Raw genomic sequence first — 15,297 nt, forward strand, 5'->3', positions numbered from 1 at the left:
ACCCTCCTCTGTCTCACTTCCATGGCAAGACCCACACACCCACTCCTGCCCCCCTCACCCATCATCATTACCTACCACCTGTCTCTCTCCCAAACTTCTTTTCCTCCACTTGGAGCCCCGTTCCCTCTGGCTGTACTGTTTTCTAGAGGCTGGCTCCAACTCCAAGACCAGGCTGTACCCCATCCTCAGCTTTCCCCCCACATTCCCCAAGCCCTGGTGCCCCCCATTTCCTGTCCCTGAGTCCTCTGTTGCCTGTGTCCCGACTGTCCCCCAACCCATACAGCCTGCGCCTTCCACTGCCTCCGTCCCTACACACCCTGGTCCCCAGCCCCGCGTAACCACGTCCACATCCTCCAGGGCTCTGTGTCTCCCCTACCCCGCACCTCTACACTTCCCGCGTCCCCCTGACTCTGCAGCCCGTCCCTCGAGCAACCCCGGTCCTCGGTCCTCTGCATGTCCCCTGCCTCTATGCCCGCCCCCGTCCCCACCCACCAACACCCCTGCCCCCGGGCTCTGCACCTCCCCATCCCCCGTCCCTGCTTCCCGCATCCTTCGCACCACATTGTCCCTTGGACGCCGCCTGACCTCTGTCCCGTGTCCCCGCGTCCTTCGCGCACCCCCCCCCCGGACGCTCGTTCCCCTGTGCCCCGCACCTCCCCGTCCTCCGTGAACCCCTCCCGGGGCCCCGTCCCCGGGCCTCCGCACCTCCGGCCCCCCGCGCCCGGGAGCTGCGCGGGCCGGCGCGCCCAGGTGGATGCGCGCGCGTTGCGTGGAGACGGGCGGCGGGCACACCCTAACCCGCCGGCCCCGCCCCCCGCGCCGCCGATTGGCTCCCCGCGGGCCGGCCGGGCCCCGGTTGGCTCGCGCCGCGCGGCCGCCGGGCCCGTTTCACGGTGGGTAGCACCGCAGCGTGGATGCTGCTGGGTCCCGCCGCGGCCCCCAAGAGCGTGGAGCCCGAGCGGCCGGGCGGGGCCGGGCGGGGGCACCGCCGGGAGCCGCTCCGCCGCCCACCCCGGGCCCGCGGCCGGGGGGCGGGGGGCAGCCTGGGGTCGCGGCCGCTCGGTGTGGCCGCGGGCGGCGGACAAAGGGCCATGCGGGGCCGGGGGCCGCGGCGCGGGGCGCGCGGGAACCGGGGGCCGCAGCGGTGCCGCTGAGCGCGGCCCGAGGCGGGGCGGGGCCGGGCGCGATGCCGTGGTTCCCGGTGAAGAAGATCCGCAAACAGATCAAGCTGCTGCTGCTGCTGGTGCTGGTCACCTGCGCCGCGTGGCTCACGTACGTGCACCTGAGCCTGGTGCGCCAGGGCCGCGCGCTGCGCCAGCGCCTGGGCTACGGGCGAGGTACGGGGGCGCGTCCGGGGGCGGGGGGCGGGGGCACCCCGAGGAGCGCTGGGGGGCCGGGCCTCCGCACCGCGCCCGGAGACCCCCGGCCGCCCGCCCTTCCCGGCTCTGCGGTATTGGGGCAGGGGGCGCGGTTCGGCCGGGCCCGGAGCCCGATGACGTCAGCAGTGACGCCCGCGACCCTCTTGGGGAGCGTCCCCGAACCTGGGCCGACTCCGGGATGTGACCTGGAGCCAGCAGTGACGGGGTGAACAGCGGGCTCTCAGGGAGATCGCCCGCAGGCCCTGCAGGCTGGGCTTTTCAGGAAGGCCTCGCACCCCCACCGCTTGTCTCCTCAGTTTACCCGTCTGCTGGGGGAGAGAGGAGGGAGGGGTCCAGCCTCCCCTCGGGGTGGGGGTCGGGGAGGGTTTGGAGGGAGCTGACTGGTGCAGTTGGAAGGCTTCCTGAGGGGTGCCCTAACTAACCCTGTGACAAGGGGCAGGCTTTTGTGGTGGGGGTGGGGGTGGGGAAGCACAGTGATGGGGGTCCAGCCTGGGGACCCCTGAACTGCCTGGAGTAAACTTTCCCAGGCTCCTCCAGCTCACACTCCGGTGAAGACAATAAACCCACAAAGCAAATCAGTTCCTGGTGAGTGTGGTGCGAAAGAGCCAGGGCAGGGGGGTCTGGATGGCCCCTTGAAGGTGGTGCTGCCCGCCCACGACATCTGGGGGGAGAGTGTGCCTGGCAGGAGGGATGAGCCTGTGACAACCTGGTGGGAAGGGGAGAAGCAGGGAGCCTGGAACCTGGGGAAGGGGGAGGGCATGGGAGAGAGGGAAGCACCTCAGGGCACGAGTAACACTCCCCCCCCCCCCCCCCCCCACACACCTTAAACCTCCCAGCAGAGGCCGGAGCAGAAGCCTCCTCTGCCCAGGCAGGGAAGCTCCCAGCCGGGCTGCCCCTACCCCTTCTTAGGAAGTGTGGTGCTGGGTGCCCTTAGGGTGAGAGGTCAGGGGTGTGGGTCCCGCTTCCTCGACCTCTTCCTAAACAGTGACTTTGGCCCACGGCACCCAGGGCCACTCCACTGAGGGCCTCCCTGCTCGGTTCCCTTCTGCCTCCTTTCCATGTGCCTGGACACCTGGCTCCACAGACCTCCCAGGCCAGGGGTGTGGAGCTTGTCCCAACCCCCCAGAGTCTACACCCCTCACAGCCACCACACCCATGAGGGGTCCCCAGCACAGCTCAGTCCCTAAAAGAAGCCCCCCTCCCCCAGCTATCAGCAAATAAGGCAGGATCCCAGATCGTGACCCAGTGACACAGAAGAAAACCCACCCCCCCTCCCCAGCCACCTCTGTGGCTTTCTGAGCAACCGCAGTCTTCACCAACTGACTTCCTGAGTAGCTGGGGAGTCTAGCTCAGCAACTGGGAGGGAGTAGAAGTGTGGGAACCCCATTTCTGAGGGCCTCTCTGCTCTCAGCTGGACCAGCAGACTGCCCTTACGACTCCTGGGTGAGCAGGAGCTGTTCAGCGTCCTGGAAGGTCAAACTCTCATGGGGCACCTTCCAGGAAAGCCCCAGCCCATGGGTCCTGGCTCTGGGCTGCAGCCTCTTCGTCCAGCCACCTGGGCTCCCACCAGGGTAAGGCTTGTGAGAAGCGGAGCAGCTGGACACGCCCGAGGACTTTTTGACTGTTGGGTCAGTGCTGTCTTCACTTCCAACCAGGGAGGCAGCACTGGAGCGGGACAGGGGGTCTACCTTCCTGGTATCCTGCAGGATACCCATGTGGCAGGAGCCCTCTGGGGATCTCACTGTGCTGGACAGTGGTGGAAGCCTGGGCTGGGACCCCACCACAGAAGGCTCCTGGTACCCATGGACTTAGCTTGGTGGGCAGGGAGCATAGGGCCAGGCTGGGGGGATTTGGCCAGGAGCCTCTTAGGGGCTCACCTCCCAGCTGGACGGAGGACAGTGGGGGAGGAACCCAGAGGAAGGAGCAGGTGGGCAAGTACCACAGGGGTCCTACAGGCAGGAGACTAAGGTCAGCTCCCCTCCCCCGGAGAAGGGACTCAGGCCAATTGTGTCCACACAGGAATCTGTGGGTCTGGATTGAAGGATGGGCATGAATGTCGAAATTCCAGCTTGCCCTGGAGCAGAGGGGGTGCTCCTGGATTGGGTATCCCTGGCTGGGAGCACGGGGCTGGGGGCAGAGGTGGGATATAATAAAGCCTCCCAGAAGAGCCTTGAGTCCCAAGGTGTGGCACACCCCTCCCCCCAGAGGACAGGGTGGGATGTTCAGGTCCACAGCTTAGGCAAGAAGCCTGGGAATTTGAGGGAGTTAGGGGCATGGGGATGGTCGGCCCTAGGATAGGGGTTGTTTATAAGGGTGCCAAGCTCTGGAGAGAGCCACAGACAGACCTAGGAGGGGTTCCTCAGGGTCACAGTCGCTGGAGCCATGTTGGCCCCCGGCCCCCCAGCAGCCAGACCAGCATGTCTGTTCCTCTTCTGTCCAGGCTGGTGCCAGGACTCCTCTGGTCCCGAACCCCTCTCAAGGCCAGCAGGTGGCACATGTGCTGTGAGCAGGGGCTGGCTTAGCCTGAAGACAAAAGCACCAGCTTTCCAATAACAAGCGCTAGCACTAACCCTTAGCACGCAGTTCTGATGAGGGAGGGAGACACGGAACCCTCAGGACGAGGGAAAAGTGCTGAGGGCGCAGTGCAGTAGTCCTGGGGGCCTTCCCGGAGGCAGAGCCGCGGTGAGGATGGCCAGATAAGTGTGTATGTATATGCATTAGCACATGCACACACATGACTCTGCTCCCTGGCACCAGTCGGGGGCTAGGAAAAGCCAGGTAGAGGGCTTGAGAGGGGGCTGCCCACCCCAGAGGCGGAATGTGGAAGAAGGACCCAGAGAGCAGTTGCACAGCCACAGGTGGGGCCCTGGGCAGCAGGGGAGCAGACTGAAGTGCGAAGGCTTCAGCAGGAGACACTGCCGTCCCCACCTGACCCCCAGCGGCAGGGGCCGCCTCGGAGAGAGCCTGGGCCCCATTCATGCCCCACGTGCCGCCCACAGATGGCGAGAAGCTGAGCGGTGTGACGGAGGGCAGGGGCGTCCGGGCTGCGCTGTCCACACAGAGGGCGGAGGACTCCAGCGAGAGTCGGGAGGAGGAGCAGGTGGTGAGCAGGGCTGTGGGAAAGAACACGTGTGTGCGGCACACACACATCCCTGAGGCCACTAGTGTGCCCGTGGCCTCGGGACCCGTGGGCTGGGTGGATGGAGGACGCGGGTGCGGGCACGGAGCACAGCCCAGCCTGCAGTTCACGTCCGGCGGGCATGGGTGTGCACGAGCGTGCTGGCCAGTGCTTGCCTGGGCAGGTGTGGTGAGGGTCCCCGGGTGTGTGTGGTTGGGATACCATGGGTTCGGGATTTTACGGCTGGATGTGTGCAGGAGAGTCCTTGTGAGGTGTGTCCCAGTGTGTGTGGGGGGTGGGGGGGTGACCCCTCCCTGTCTTCCCATTGCTCTTGACCCTGGTGCCTTTTCTGTCCCGTAGCCAGAGGGACGGGACCCAAACATGCTGTTTCCTGTGGGGGCTGGAAAGCCACCCCCTCTGAACCTCACCCATCAGGTTCCCCCGTGGTGGGAAGAGGTGAGCTCTGCTTGGCTTGTGATGAGCTTCAGGGGAGGGCTGGGGGGGGGGGGGGCTGTGCAGAAGGTAAGGCCCACCTCCCGCCCCCCAGTACAAGGGGCAGGTGAACCTGCATGTGTTTGAGGACTGGTGCGGAGGCGCCGTGGGCCACCTGAGGAGGAACCTGCACTTCCCGCTGTTTCCGCACGTGAGTGCCAGTGGTAGGGAGCTGGCAGGGGGTGGGGGGCAGGGCAGGACAGGGAAAGGCTTTGACGTCAGAGGCCACTGTCCCCCCAGACTCGCACCACCGTGAAGAAGTTGGCTGTGTCCCCCAAGTGGAAGAACTACGGACTACGGATTTTCGGCTTCATCCACCCGGCGAGAGATGGTGCGGGGGTGGGGATGTGCCAGGGAGGGGGCAGCAGGAAGGGCCCCACACCACCCCCCTGAGCCCCTGTCCTGTGGCCTAGGAGACGTCCAGTTCTCTGTGGCTTCGGATGACAACTCTGAGTTCTGGCTGAGCCCAAATGAGAGCCCGGCGGGTGCCCAGCTGGTGGCCTTTGTGGGCAAGGTACCCTTAACCCCACAGCCCTCCCGCCCCAGCCCCTCCACCCACACCCCTATCTGTCTTCACTGGGCCTCCTCCGCCTCCGTCACCTGTCTCCTCCAGCTTCTAAGGGACGGGGACTGGATGAGGCCGGTGCCCCCAAGGAGAGGGTGAACCCCCCCACCCTTCTGTATCGCTTCCCAGACTGGCTCAGAGTGGACAGCACCTGGGGAATTCACCAAGTTCAGCTCGCAGGTGTCCAAGCCCAAGCGGTGAGTGACTGGGAGCGTGTGTGCACCAGGGTGTATTGGGGGGCGGGGGGGGGGGAGCATGCACCAGCACACAGGAAACCACTGCACCTGTACTGTCGTGGCCACACTGCCATCGCCCCGAGGGACCGCCCCTGAGCACCCCACCTTTTCTGGGGTTTCTGTTTGGGGCTCCCGGAGCATGGTAGGAGCATGTCCCCCTGACCGCTTATGTCCCCAGGCTCATGGCCTCCCGGAGGTACTACTTTGAGCTGCTGCACAAGCAGGACGACCGAGGCTCAGACCACGTGGAAGTGGGCGTGAGTGTGGCCTGCCATCTGTGGGCTTCTGGAGAATCCACGTCCCTTCCCCTGCTCTCTCTGCTCCCAACACTCCCTGCAGGACAATGGTGTGGGTCCTGCCCCCTCACCCCAGGAGTTCCCATCTAGTTAGCAAAGCAGACACTCAGGGACGGGGGCGTCCAAGATCAACTCTGCCCAGGGAGGCTTCGTGGAGAAGTGGTGCTTGAGTAGAGTCTTGAGAGATGAGACATTCGTAGGGAGATCCAGTGAGGAGAGAATTGGGGTGCCTCAGGTGAACTCCAGATCTCAAGAACAGCAGAGGAACAGCAGAGTTCTTCCAGAACTCCAGAGGATCCAATGGCCAGGCAGGGCCTGCAACGCGAACCCTGGACAGCCCAAAGCAATTGGGTTTGCATTTCAGGAAAAACCCTTTGGCCACTGCTGCAGAGAGCCTGGGCAGGGGCGGATCTTTTAGACATGGTCCCTGAAGCAGGGAGGTGGGGACTGAGCCTGGCTAGGGGAGATGGGGCATTTGTCGACTGTGTGTGCGAGGCATCAACCCAGCTCAGCTGGCAGGGAGTCCAGGCTGGAAACGCAGGCTTGGGGTGATCTTGTGGAAGCCAAGGGGGTGCCAAGAAGACCCAGAATGAGCTAGGAAGGGAGAGGGCCTGGAACAGCTCCCAGGAACCCCAACTTGAGGGAGGGAGGAACCGAGTCTGCAAAGGAGGAGACTGAGAAGGAGCTGCCACAGGAATGGGGAAACAGGGAGGGTGAGGTCCAGTGAGGCGAGGGGTAGGGGCCTCTAGAAGGCTAGCTGTGACCGCCAGGAAGGCGATGGCTGCAGCATGGGGAAGGAGGCGGTGGCAAAGCCATAACCAGCGGGCAAGGAAGTGCTTAGGGTGTCAGGAAAGGCCTGGAGGGAGCATGGGAGGGGGGTGTCCCATCCACCAAGAACCCCTCTGCCATCCAACCTCCAAGCTTCCTGTGCTCTCGAAGGGGCTGTCCCCGCCTGCTCCCCGTGCCCACGTTCAGAAAAGACCCATTCCTCTCCAGCTCCAGGACCACAGAGCTTTGGTCCTGACCGCTCTCTCCCTTCCCTAGTGGCGAGCCTTCCTGCCAGGCCTGAAGTTTGAGGTCATAGGCTCTGCTCACATCTCCCTGTACACAGGTGTGGAGCCCAGTGCCTCTTTGGGGAGGGGGGTGGGCTCCTGATCTGCGGTCTCTTTGGGGTGGTCTCTGGATGTGGGTGGGGAGGGGTGAGGAGTGGCCCTTGGGTACTCCTGAGGACCCCACACATTCCTCTGTCCCCAGATGAATCGTCCCTGAAGATGGACCACGTGGCCCATGTCCCCCAGTCTCCAGCCAGCCACGTGGGGGGGCGCCTGCCACAGGAGGAGCCCAGAGCTGACATGCTGCGCCCAGACCCCCGAGACACCTTCTTCCTCAGTGAGAGGGGACCGTGGAGGGGGGGAGGGAGGGCAGGGATACCCAGCCTGCCACTCTGTGACCACTCCTCCCACAGCACCTCGGGTGGAGCCTTCCAGTCTGGAGAACGTGCTGGAGCCCTGCGCCTACGCCCCCACCTATGTTGTCAAGGACTTTCCAATCGCGAGATACCAGGGGCTGCAGTTTGTAAGTGCCGCTCACCAAGACCTTCCCTGAGGCCCCGGCCTCCCGCCCAGGGTCCCCTGAGCCCTCTGCCCCGCCCACAGGTGTACCTGTCCTTTGTCTACCCCAATGACCACACGCGCCTCACGCACATGGAGACGGAAAACAAGTGCTTCTACCGAGAGTCGCCGCTGTACTTGGAGAGGTGGGCGGGGCAGGCAAGGGATGGGGCGGGGGGGCAGCGGCCGGTAGGGGGGTCCTCTCTGATGCCCCTCACCGCCCCAGGTTTGGGTTCTATAAATACATGAAGATGGACAGGGAGGAGGGAGAGGAAGATGAGGAGGAAGAGGTGCAGCGCCGAGCCTTCCTCTTTCTCAACCCGGATGGTGAGTACCGCCCCCCGCGCGCGCGCCCTCCAGCCTGTGCCCACCTGGGCGTGGAGTGACCCCCGCACGCCCCCCAGCGTGTGCCCACCTGGGCGTGGAGTGCGCCCCCCCCCCAGCCTGTGCCCACCTGGGCTGCTTCCCGCAGACTTCCTGGATGATGAGGAAGAGGGGGAGCTGCTAGACAGCCTGGAGCCCACGGAGGTGTCCCCCCTGCAGAGCCGCCGCCACCTCCCCCTGCCCGCGGCCCCCACAGCGCCCGGAGCCACGGCCGCCCCGCCGGTGCCTCCCAGCCCCGGAGACCTGCCCACCACCCGGCGCTCCCGGGCGCTGAGCTGGGCCGACCGGGCCGCGCGCCCCCTGCCCCTCTTCTTGGGCCGCGCCCTGCGCCCCCGAGCTGCGGCTCAGCAGCAGCCCCCGAAGGTGTATGTGACGCGGGTGCGGCCGGGACTGCGGGCGCCTCTCGGCCCACGCGGCCCACCCTGGCCGCCCTTCCCCGGAGTCTTCCTCCGCCCCAGACCTCTTCCCCGGGTGCAGCTGCGGGCGCCCCCACGGCCGCCGCGGTCTCGAGGCCGCAGGACCGGTGGTTCCCCGGGCGCAGAGCTGAGGCCCCCGGCCCGGGCTCAGGCCACCCAGGGGAGCCTGGAGGGCCAGCCGCGCTTGCTGGGACTCCCAGCTCCGACCGCGGCCGCGAACCTGTCGTCGGAAGCTCAGCCCGTGACCTCCTTCCTGAGCTTGTCCCAAGTGTCCAGGGCGCAGCTGCCTGCAGCGGGCGACGAGGAGGAGGCAGACGATGACGACGACGGGGCGCGGGGCGAAGATGAGGACAGCGAGGAGGCCGCGGGAGCCCCCCGAGGCCGCTGGCGCGAGGACGCCATTGACTGGCAGCGCACGTTCAGCGTGGGCGCCGTGGATTTCGAGCAGCTACGCTCCGACTGGAACGACCTGCGCTGCAACGTGTCGGGGAACCTGCAGCTGCCCGAGGCCGAGGCCGTGGACGTGGTGGCCCAGTACATGGAGCGGCTCAACGCGCGCCACGGCGGGTGCGTCCGGAGTGTGCCCGTGGGAGGGGAGGCCCTAGAGGACGTGCGCCTGGGAAGGGGAGGACCTGGGGGGTGGTGAATGTTGGGGGGGGGGGGCATATGGGAGGGGAGGCTCTGGAGGGGGTGCCTGTGAAGGGGAAGCCCTGGGAGGTGCGTGTGGGAGGGGAGGCCCTGGGAGGATGTGCGCCAGGGAAGGGGAGGCCCTGGAGGGGTGCGTGTGGGAGGGGAGGCGCTGGGGGGGGGGGAGTGGGAGGGGAGGCCCTGGGGAATGCGTATAGGAGGAGAGGAGGGGGGAGGGGGGCGTTCCTGGGAAGGAGAGGACCTGGGGGGTGAGTATGGGAGGGTCGGGGGGTCACATAGGAGTGGAGGCCCTGGAGGAGGTGAGTGTGGGAGGGGAGGCCCGGGGGGGGGGGGGGGGGGTGCGTGGGAGGGAGGCCCTGGGAAGTGTGTGCCTGGGAAGGGGAAGTCCTGGCCTCTGTGGAACCTTCCGACCTTCCCAGGGTTTAACAGGGTGCTGGTCTGGGCATGGCACACGGACCTCCAAGGGAAGAGCTGTCTCTCCCTGTCTCTTCCCTGTCTCCTGGGGCTTCTTAGTGTCCAGGGTCCCTGTTCAGTGTTAGAAGCCTCAACTCCTCACAGGCACCCAGGGTGGGCTCCCTTGTCCTGAACCTCCAAACCCACCCTGTCACCTTGGGCCTGAACCCAAGAATGAATCTGAACCAGCCAGGGCTCTCTTCCAAGTAGAGACCCGAAGGTCAGGCTGAGAGTCCCTGGACCCCTCCTCGCCTTCTGGTCCAGGGCTCCTGGGTCTTCCCAGAGGGTCTTTCTCCAGCTCAGGGGAGCGCAGGGCTCCTGCCCCATTGCTGCCTCTGATCCCCGCCCCCACCCCCCAGGAATCCAGGCCCGTCACCACCCCCATATGTAGGCTAGCGCGGCAGAGAATGGGAGGCCCCAAGGTTGGCCCCAAAGGAGACACTGGTGGGTTCTGTGAGCCTTGAAAGAGGAGTAGAACCAGTACAGACGGCACTGGTAGGCAAAGGCACTGGGGCAGGAGGCCAGGGGCCCGGTGTGCAGAGGACGGAGAAGGGGCCTTCGTGGGCCTCGAGCAACCTGCTCAGGACTCCTTTTTCTGGCAGACCGTACCAGGTTTTGAGCAAGACAGGGGCCGACCTGTTGGGGTTGCAGACAGGCCTGTTGCTGCCTTGGAGGGGAGTGGACAGGATGGGAAGCCCACAGGGGCCATGACTGCCTGGCTTGTGCCAGGGCAGTGATGAGATGGTGTGGGAAGGGCAGGGATTTGATTCCAGGTGGCTGAGTTCTTGGCTCAAAGCTTCGTGAGAGTAGGGTGTGGGTGGGCCTAAGGACTGAGAGTTCAGAAAGACCCAGAGTGTTTGGGGCAGAAAGTCCCTGACGCTTGGGGAGAGCACAGTGGGAATGGCGGGGTTTGCAGGGAGGAGTGGGGACTCCTTGGGGGTCACACAGGTAGGCTCCCATGGTCAGGGGGCTGCAAAGGGAGGACATTTGGAGAAAGGAAAAAGCCACTTTAGTCAAGGGCAGGGTCCTGTTTTCCCAGGATGAGAAGCCTCTGCTTGGTAACAGAGTGGAGGACGAAGACGCTCAGCAGGGCCAGAAGGAGGGAAGGGGCACAAGAGGCTCAGGGTAGGCCCAGTGGCATCTTCCCCTGGGTCAGGATAGCCCCGGGGCTGGTGCCAGAAGAGACAAAAGGGAGGCTTATCTGAGGAGCCTCGGAAAGAGCCGGGGAGGATTGGGGCAAGCTTGCAGATTGGATACCCCAGAAAAAAGAGCCAGTGCGGGAGGAAGTCGGCTCACTCAGCACGAGGGGACACTGAAGGCAAGCTCGAGTCGGCTTAAGGCCCTAGACTGTCAGTGTAAGACCAGCGAACCTCGTCCTGTGGACAGTGGGTGGCGCCGTCATAAAGGTCACTGTGGATGCGCGAGCGGTGACACGAAGACCACAGAGGAGGCTGCCCTAGGGAGGGGAGGCACGAAATGGGCGCCCGCCCTCTCGGAGCTCCCCGGCAGGACGCGGCGTGGTCGGGGTATGGCAGCCTGGGACACGAGGGAACTCACGGCAGCTGCCCCAGCCCGTCTTCTGAGTGGCCGCCTGGTTTCTGGGGCTGGGGGCGACCCGCAGGGACAGTCGGGGGGGGGGGGGGGGCAGGGAAGAGGGAGGGCCGCAAGCTCGGAGCCCAAGCGTGCCGACCCAGCCCCCGCTTCCCAGGCGCTACGCGCTTCTGCGCATCGTGAACGTGGAGAAGCGCCGGGACTCCGCGCGCGGAAGCCGCTTCCTGCTGGAGTTGGAGCTGCAGGAGCGCGGGGGCGGCCGCCTGCGCCTGTCAGAGTACGTCTTCCTGCGACTGCCCGGAGCCCACGCGGGAGGCGCCGACGCCGACGGAGAGAGCCCGGAGCCCGCTCCCGCCGCCCCCACGCGCCCCGACGGCCGCCCCGAGCTCTGCCGGCCGCTGCGCCTGGCCTGGCGCCAGGATGTGATGGTACACTTCATCGTGCCAGGTGCGCGGGACCGCCTCGGGCCCGGGCACCTGGGACGTGGGCTGGGCTTCCCCGAGCCCGCACGGCCAGTGGGAGCGCCGCTGGCCGTGCACCGGGTCCCGCGGAGTCAGGTCGGGGTGGGCTCAGCGGCACCACCTTCCTCCAGTGAAGAACCAGGCGCGCTGGGTGGCCCAGTTCCTGGCGGACATGGCCGCGCTGCACGCCCGCACGGGGGACTCGCACTTCAGCATCACCCTGGTGGACTTTGAGAGCGAGGACATGGACGTCGAGCAGGCGCTGCGCTCTGCCCGGCTGCCCCGGTAACAGCGCCCCCGCCAGGGGCGGCCGAGCGCGTCTTGCCTCCCCCGCCCCTTCCGGGACGCGGGTTTTCTAGCCCCGGCCCGCAGGGGTCAGGGCCTGTGACCTCCTGCCCCCGCTCTCCTCCCCACCTCCCCCAGGTACCAGTACTTGAGGCGAACTGGAAACTTTGAGCGCTCGGCGGGCTTGCAGGCTGGAGTGGACGCAGTGGAGGTGCGTGGGAGGGTTGGGAGAGCAGGGAGAGCCCGTCCAGACCACCAAGGAAGGAACTCCGCTGGGGGAGCGGAGGGGCGTGCTCAGGCCTCCCCGTGACCTCGGCCTCCAGGATGCCAGCAGCATCGTTTTCCTCTGTGATCTGCACATCCACTTCCCGCCCAACATCCTGGACGGCATCCGCAAACACTGTGTGGAGGGCAAACTGGCCTTTGCGCCCGTGGTCATGCGCCTGGGCTGTGGGAGCTCGCCGGGGGACCCGCACGGTAATGCCCTGGATGCCCCCCCATGCCCCAATAACACTGGGAGTTCCACCAACGGCAGGGTGAGGCCCAGGCCCCTGGGGGCCTCTCCTAACCCCGGAGGTGGGCCTGGGGATCCATCAATGCCCCGCCTATTGCCTCGGACCCCAGAGCCTCCAGTGTCATGCCTGGGAACCTCCTCCAGCACCCCAGTCGTGTGCAGGGCCACAGGTTATGACCCCACACAGAAGAGTGACTCTTGACACCCCTCTGAGGATGGGACCCTGCAGCAGACCCCCTCTGGAGGCTGGGGAGGAAGGCTTGCAGGTTCTGGTGTCTGAAGGGCACCTTCCTACCCAGGCTACTGGGAGGTGAATGGCTTCGGCCTCTTCGGGATCTACAAGTCAGACTTCGACCGCGTCGGGGGCATGAACACTGAGGAGTTCCGGGACCAGTGGGGGGGCGAGGACTGGGAGCTCCTGGACAGGTGACTGCCCCCCATCTCGGGGACTGAGGATACCTCCTCTGAGCGGGGAGGGTACCCCAGGGTCCTCACGTGCTGCAGGGACTTCCGCTTCGTATCCCAGGATCTGTGACCCCACCCCACCCCACACCTCTTCCTATCTCTAGGGTTCTGCAGACTCGGGAACAGCCTTGCAACAAATTGTGTCCCCAGATCCTGTAGGCCCAGTGGTGGCCCTGAGTCCCCATCTCCCACCGGGGTCCCACAGTAGTGGAAGGCCTGACACCCCTAGCCCTTGGGCCAGGGTCCTGAGCACTTCCATGCTGCCCTGCCCCCAGGCTCCGGAAGAACCAGGGCAGCCACAACTATCCCCCTACCACCCAGATCCTATAGGCACCCCTCTCCAGGGTCCTGACACCCCCTTTCCACCCAGGGTCCTGCAGGCAGGGCTGGAGGTGGAGCGACTCCGAGTGCGGAATTTCTACCACCACTACCACTCCAAGCGGGGAATGTGGGGCGCACGTGGCCGGAAGGGCTCCCGCACCGAGGGATCCTGAAGACCAGGCAACCCCCTCCCGGCCCCTGGCCGCCGTCCCGTGGTGGGGGCTGGAGGCCGGGCCCTGAGCCTGGTCCCTGGGAACCCCGGCAAGGCTTATCGCAGGGGAATGGCCACCACCTGTGCCTGGCCCAGCGAGGCCACCGCCCCCTTTGTGCCCCTCCCCAGAGAGGCAGCCTTCACAGCTGGTTGGGGCCCGGGCTTGGTCTCCACATTCTGCGCGATGATTTCTGTGAAATTTTGCTGTAGCGATGACGTTGTTTTCAGGATTTCCGAGAGTTCTGTCTGTTCCGTTTTTTATTCAGAATGAAATGAAATATTTTTTTTAGTTCTGACTTGTCCTCTGCCTGGTTCTCTTGGGAGGGCAGAGATAAGCCTCAGTGACTGCCAGGAGCCCTGCCCTCACGGGCACTCTCTCTGCCCCTGAGGCCCCTTCCTGTCCCACAGCAGCAGCGGCTACCGACCCCACCCTCTCCCGAGACCACTCTCTTCCTGCCCTCTCCTCTTGACCTTCAGAGGTGGGACCTGGAGGTGAAAGGGCTTCGGGCCTCTTTCCTGCTGCTCGGTGCCCGTGGAGTCATGTGGCCACCAGTGACAGACATGGGGCAGGGCCTGCACAGCTTTGAGAAAAGAACGTTCGGTCATTTCACTCCTTTTGAAAACAGAACTTGGATGTTAGCCCTACCCGGTCTTCCTAGAAGGTCAAGGTGAACTCGGCACCCGTTCTGTGGCCACGTTGGGAGTGGCACTCAGGGCTGAGCTGCCAGAAGCAGGAAACCCAACTCAAGCTGGTTTACGCCATGATGGGGGTGGGGGGGGGGCGTGATTCTTTTACTTCTGTTCGTGTCAGTGGAAGTTCAGGGTCAGGAGCACACTAGGAGAGTGCTGACCCAGAGGCTGGATGATGCTGTCAAGGCCCAGCCCCTCCCTGGGGGTCTCAGCTGTCTGAAGATGGGTCCCAGTGCTCTGCCTGGTACTAAGCAGCTGCCTATATGAGGTCCTTGTGGCTGCCGTGACAGATTTCCAGAAACACAGAATGTATGACCTCCATGTTCTGTAGGTCAGAAGCCCAAAAACAAGGTTTCTGTGGCCCGATCTGGAGGCTTTAAAAAAATTTTTTTAACATTTATTTATTTTTGAGACAGAGACAGCGTGAACAGGGGAGGGTCAGAGAGAGGGAGACACAGAATCTGAAACAGGCTCCAGGCTCTGAGCTGTCAGCACAGAGCCCGATGCGGGGCTCAAACTCACGGACCGCGAGATCGTGACCTGAGCTGAAGTCGGCCGCTTAACCGACTGAGCCACCCAGGCGCCCCTGGAGGCTTTAGAAATGAATCTGCCTTGTCCTGTCCCCACTTTCAGAGGCCACTTGAGTTCCTTGGCTCAGGGCTGCTGCTCATGTCAAAGCCAGCAGCTTAGCATCTTCAGAGCCCCTTCTTCCTGTGTCTGTCACCTCTGCTTCCATCATCACATCTCTCTGGCCCTCCTGCCTCCCTCTTGTAAGGACATGTGTGGTTACACTGCTCCCCTCCATTATTCCCGGATAATCTCCCCATCTCCACCAACATTCTTTACGTAATCACATCTGCAAAGTTCTTTTTGCCATGTCAGTTGACAGCCACAGGTTCCAGGGTGAGGGCCTGGATTCTTTGGGGCCATAATTCTCTGTACCTCCTCACTGACATTCAGTGGGAAGGCAGTACATGCACCCAGCAGCCCAAATAACCCTTGTGAGATTGACCCAAGTTGTCTCCTTAGGTCATACCTCACCATGAACATGGGGCAGCAGGAAAGATTCCAATGAAAGAAGAACCAGATGGATACCACCATCTGGCCCTGAGAAGACTCTAGAAATGACCCTGCTGGAAGGGACATTGACCACTGCCACTGCTGACCAGAGTAGCCAGCAGATGTGTGTAGACACCAAGTCC

General features: G+C 64.5%; 1 protein-coding gene across 3 annotated transcripts; it reads left to right on the forward strand.

Moving 5' to 3' along the window:
* Nucleotides 1-1,107: 1,107 nt before the first annotated feature.
* B4GALNT4 (beta-1,4-N-acetyl-galactosaminyltransferase 4) lies at nucleotides 1,108-13,701 on the forward strand. Of its 3 annotated transcripts, none has more exons than XM_086676464.1 (20): nucleotides 1,108-1,337; nucleotides 4,379-4,479; nucleotides 4,858-4,953; nucleotides 5,045-5,140; nucleotides 5,230-5,320; nucleotides 5,403-5,503; nucleotides 5,684-5,751; nucleotides 5,969-6,047; nucleotides 7,131-7,197; nucleotides 7,341-7,475; nucleotides 7,552-7,661; nucleotides 7,742-7,842; nucleotides 7,923-8,023; nucleotides 8,169-9,063; nucleotides 11,306-11,595; nucleotides 11,741-11,894; nucleotides 12,033-12,105; nucleotides 12,218-12,371; nucleotides 12,708-12,834; nucleotides 13,244-13,701. In XM_086676464.1, exons 1-20 carry the CDS (start codon nucleotides 1,187-1,189, stop codon nucleotides 13,365-13,367), a joined length of 3,114 nt encoding a protein of 1,037 aa, XP_086532590.1. In that variant the 5' UTR covers nucleotides 1,108-1,186; the 3' UTR covers nucleotides 13,368-13,701. The 3 variants fall into 3 exon arrangements, with proteins under 3 accessions (XP_086532590.1, XP_086532589.1, XP_086532591.1); XM_086676463.1 differs by having other exon boundaries at nucleotides 1,109-1,337; nucleotides 4,379-4,482; XM_086676465.1 differs by having other exon boundaries at nucleotides 1,179-1,272; nucleotides 4,379-4,482.
* The last annotated feature ends 1,596 nt before the right edge of the window (nucleotides 13,702-15,297 follow it).

This window comes from Puma concolor, chromosome D1 (assembly GCF_028749965.1).
Source record: "Puma concolor isolate L17-30 chromosome D1, mPumCon1.1.hap2, whole genome shotgun sequence".
In the NCBI taxonomy this organism is placed as follows: Eukaryota; Metazoa; Chordata; class Mammalia; order Carnivora; family Felidae; genus Puma; species Puma concolor.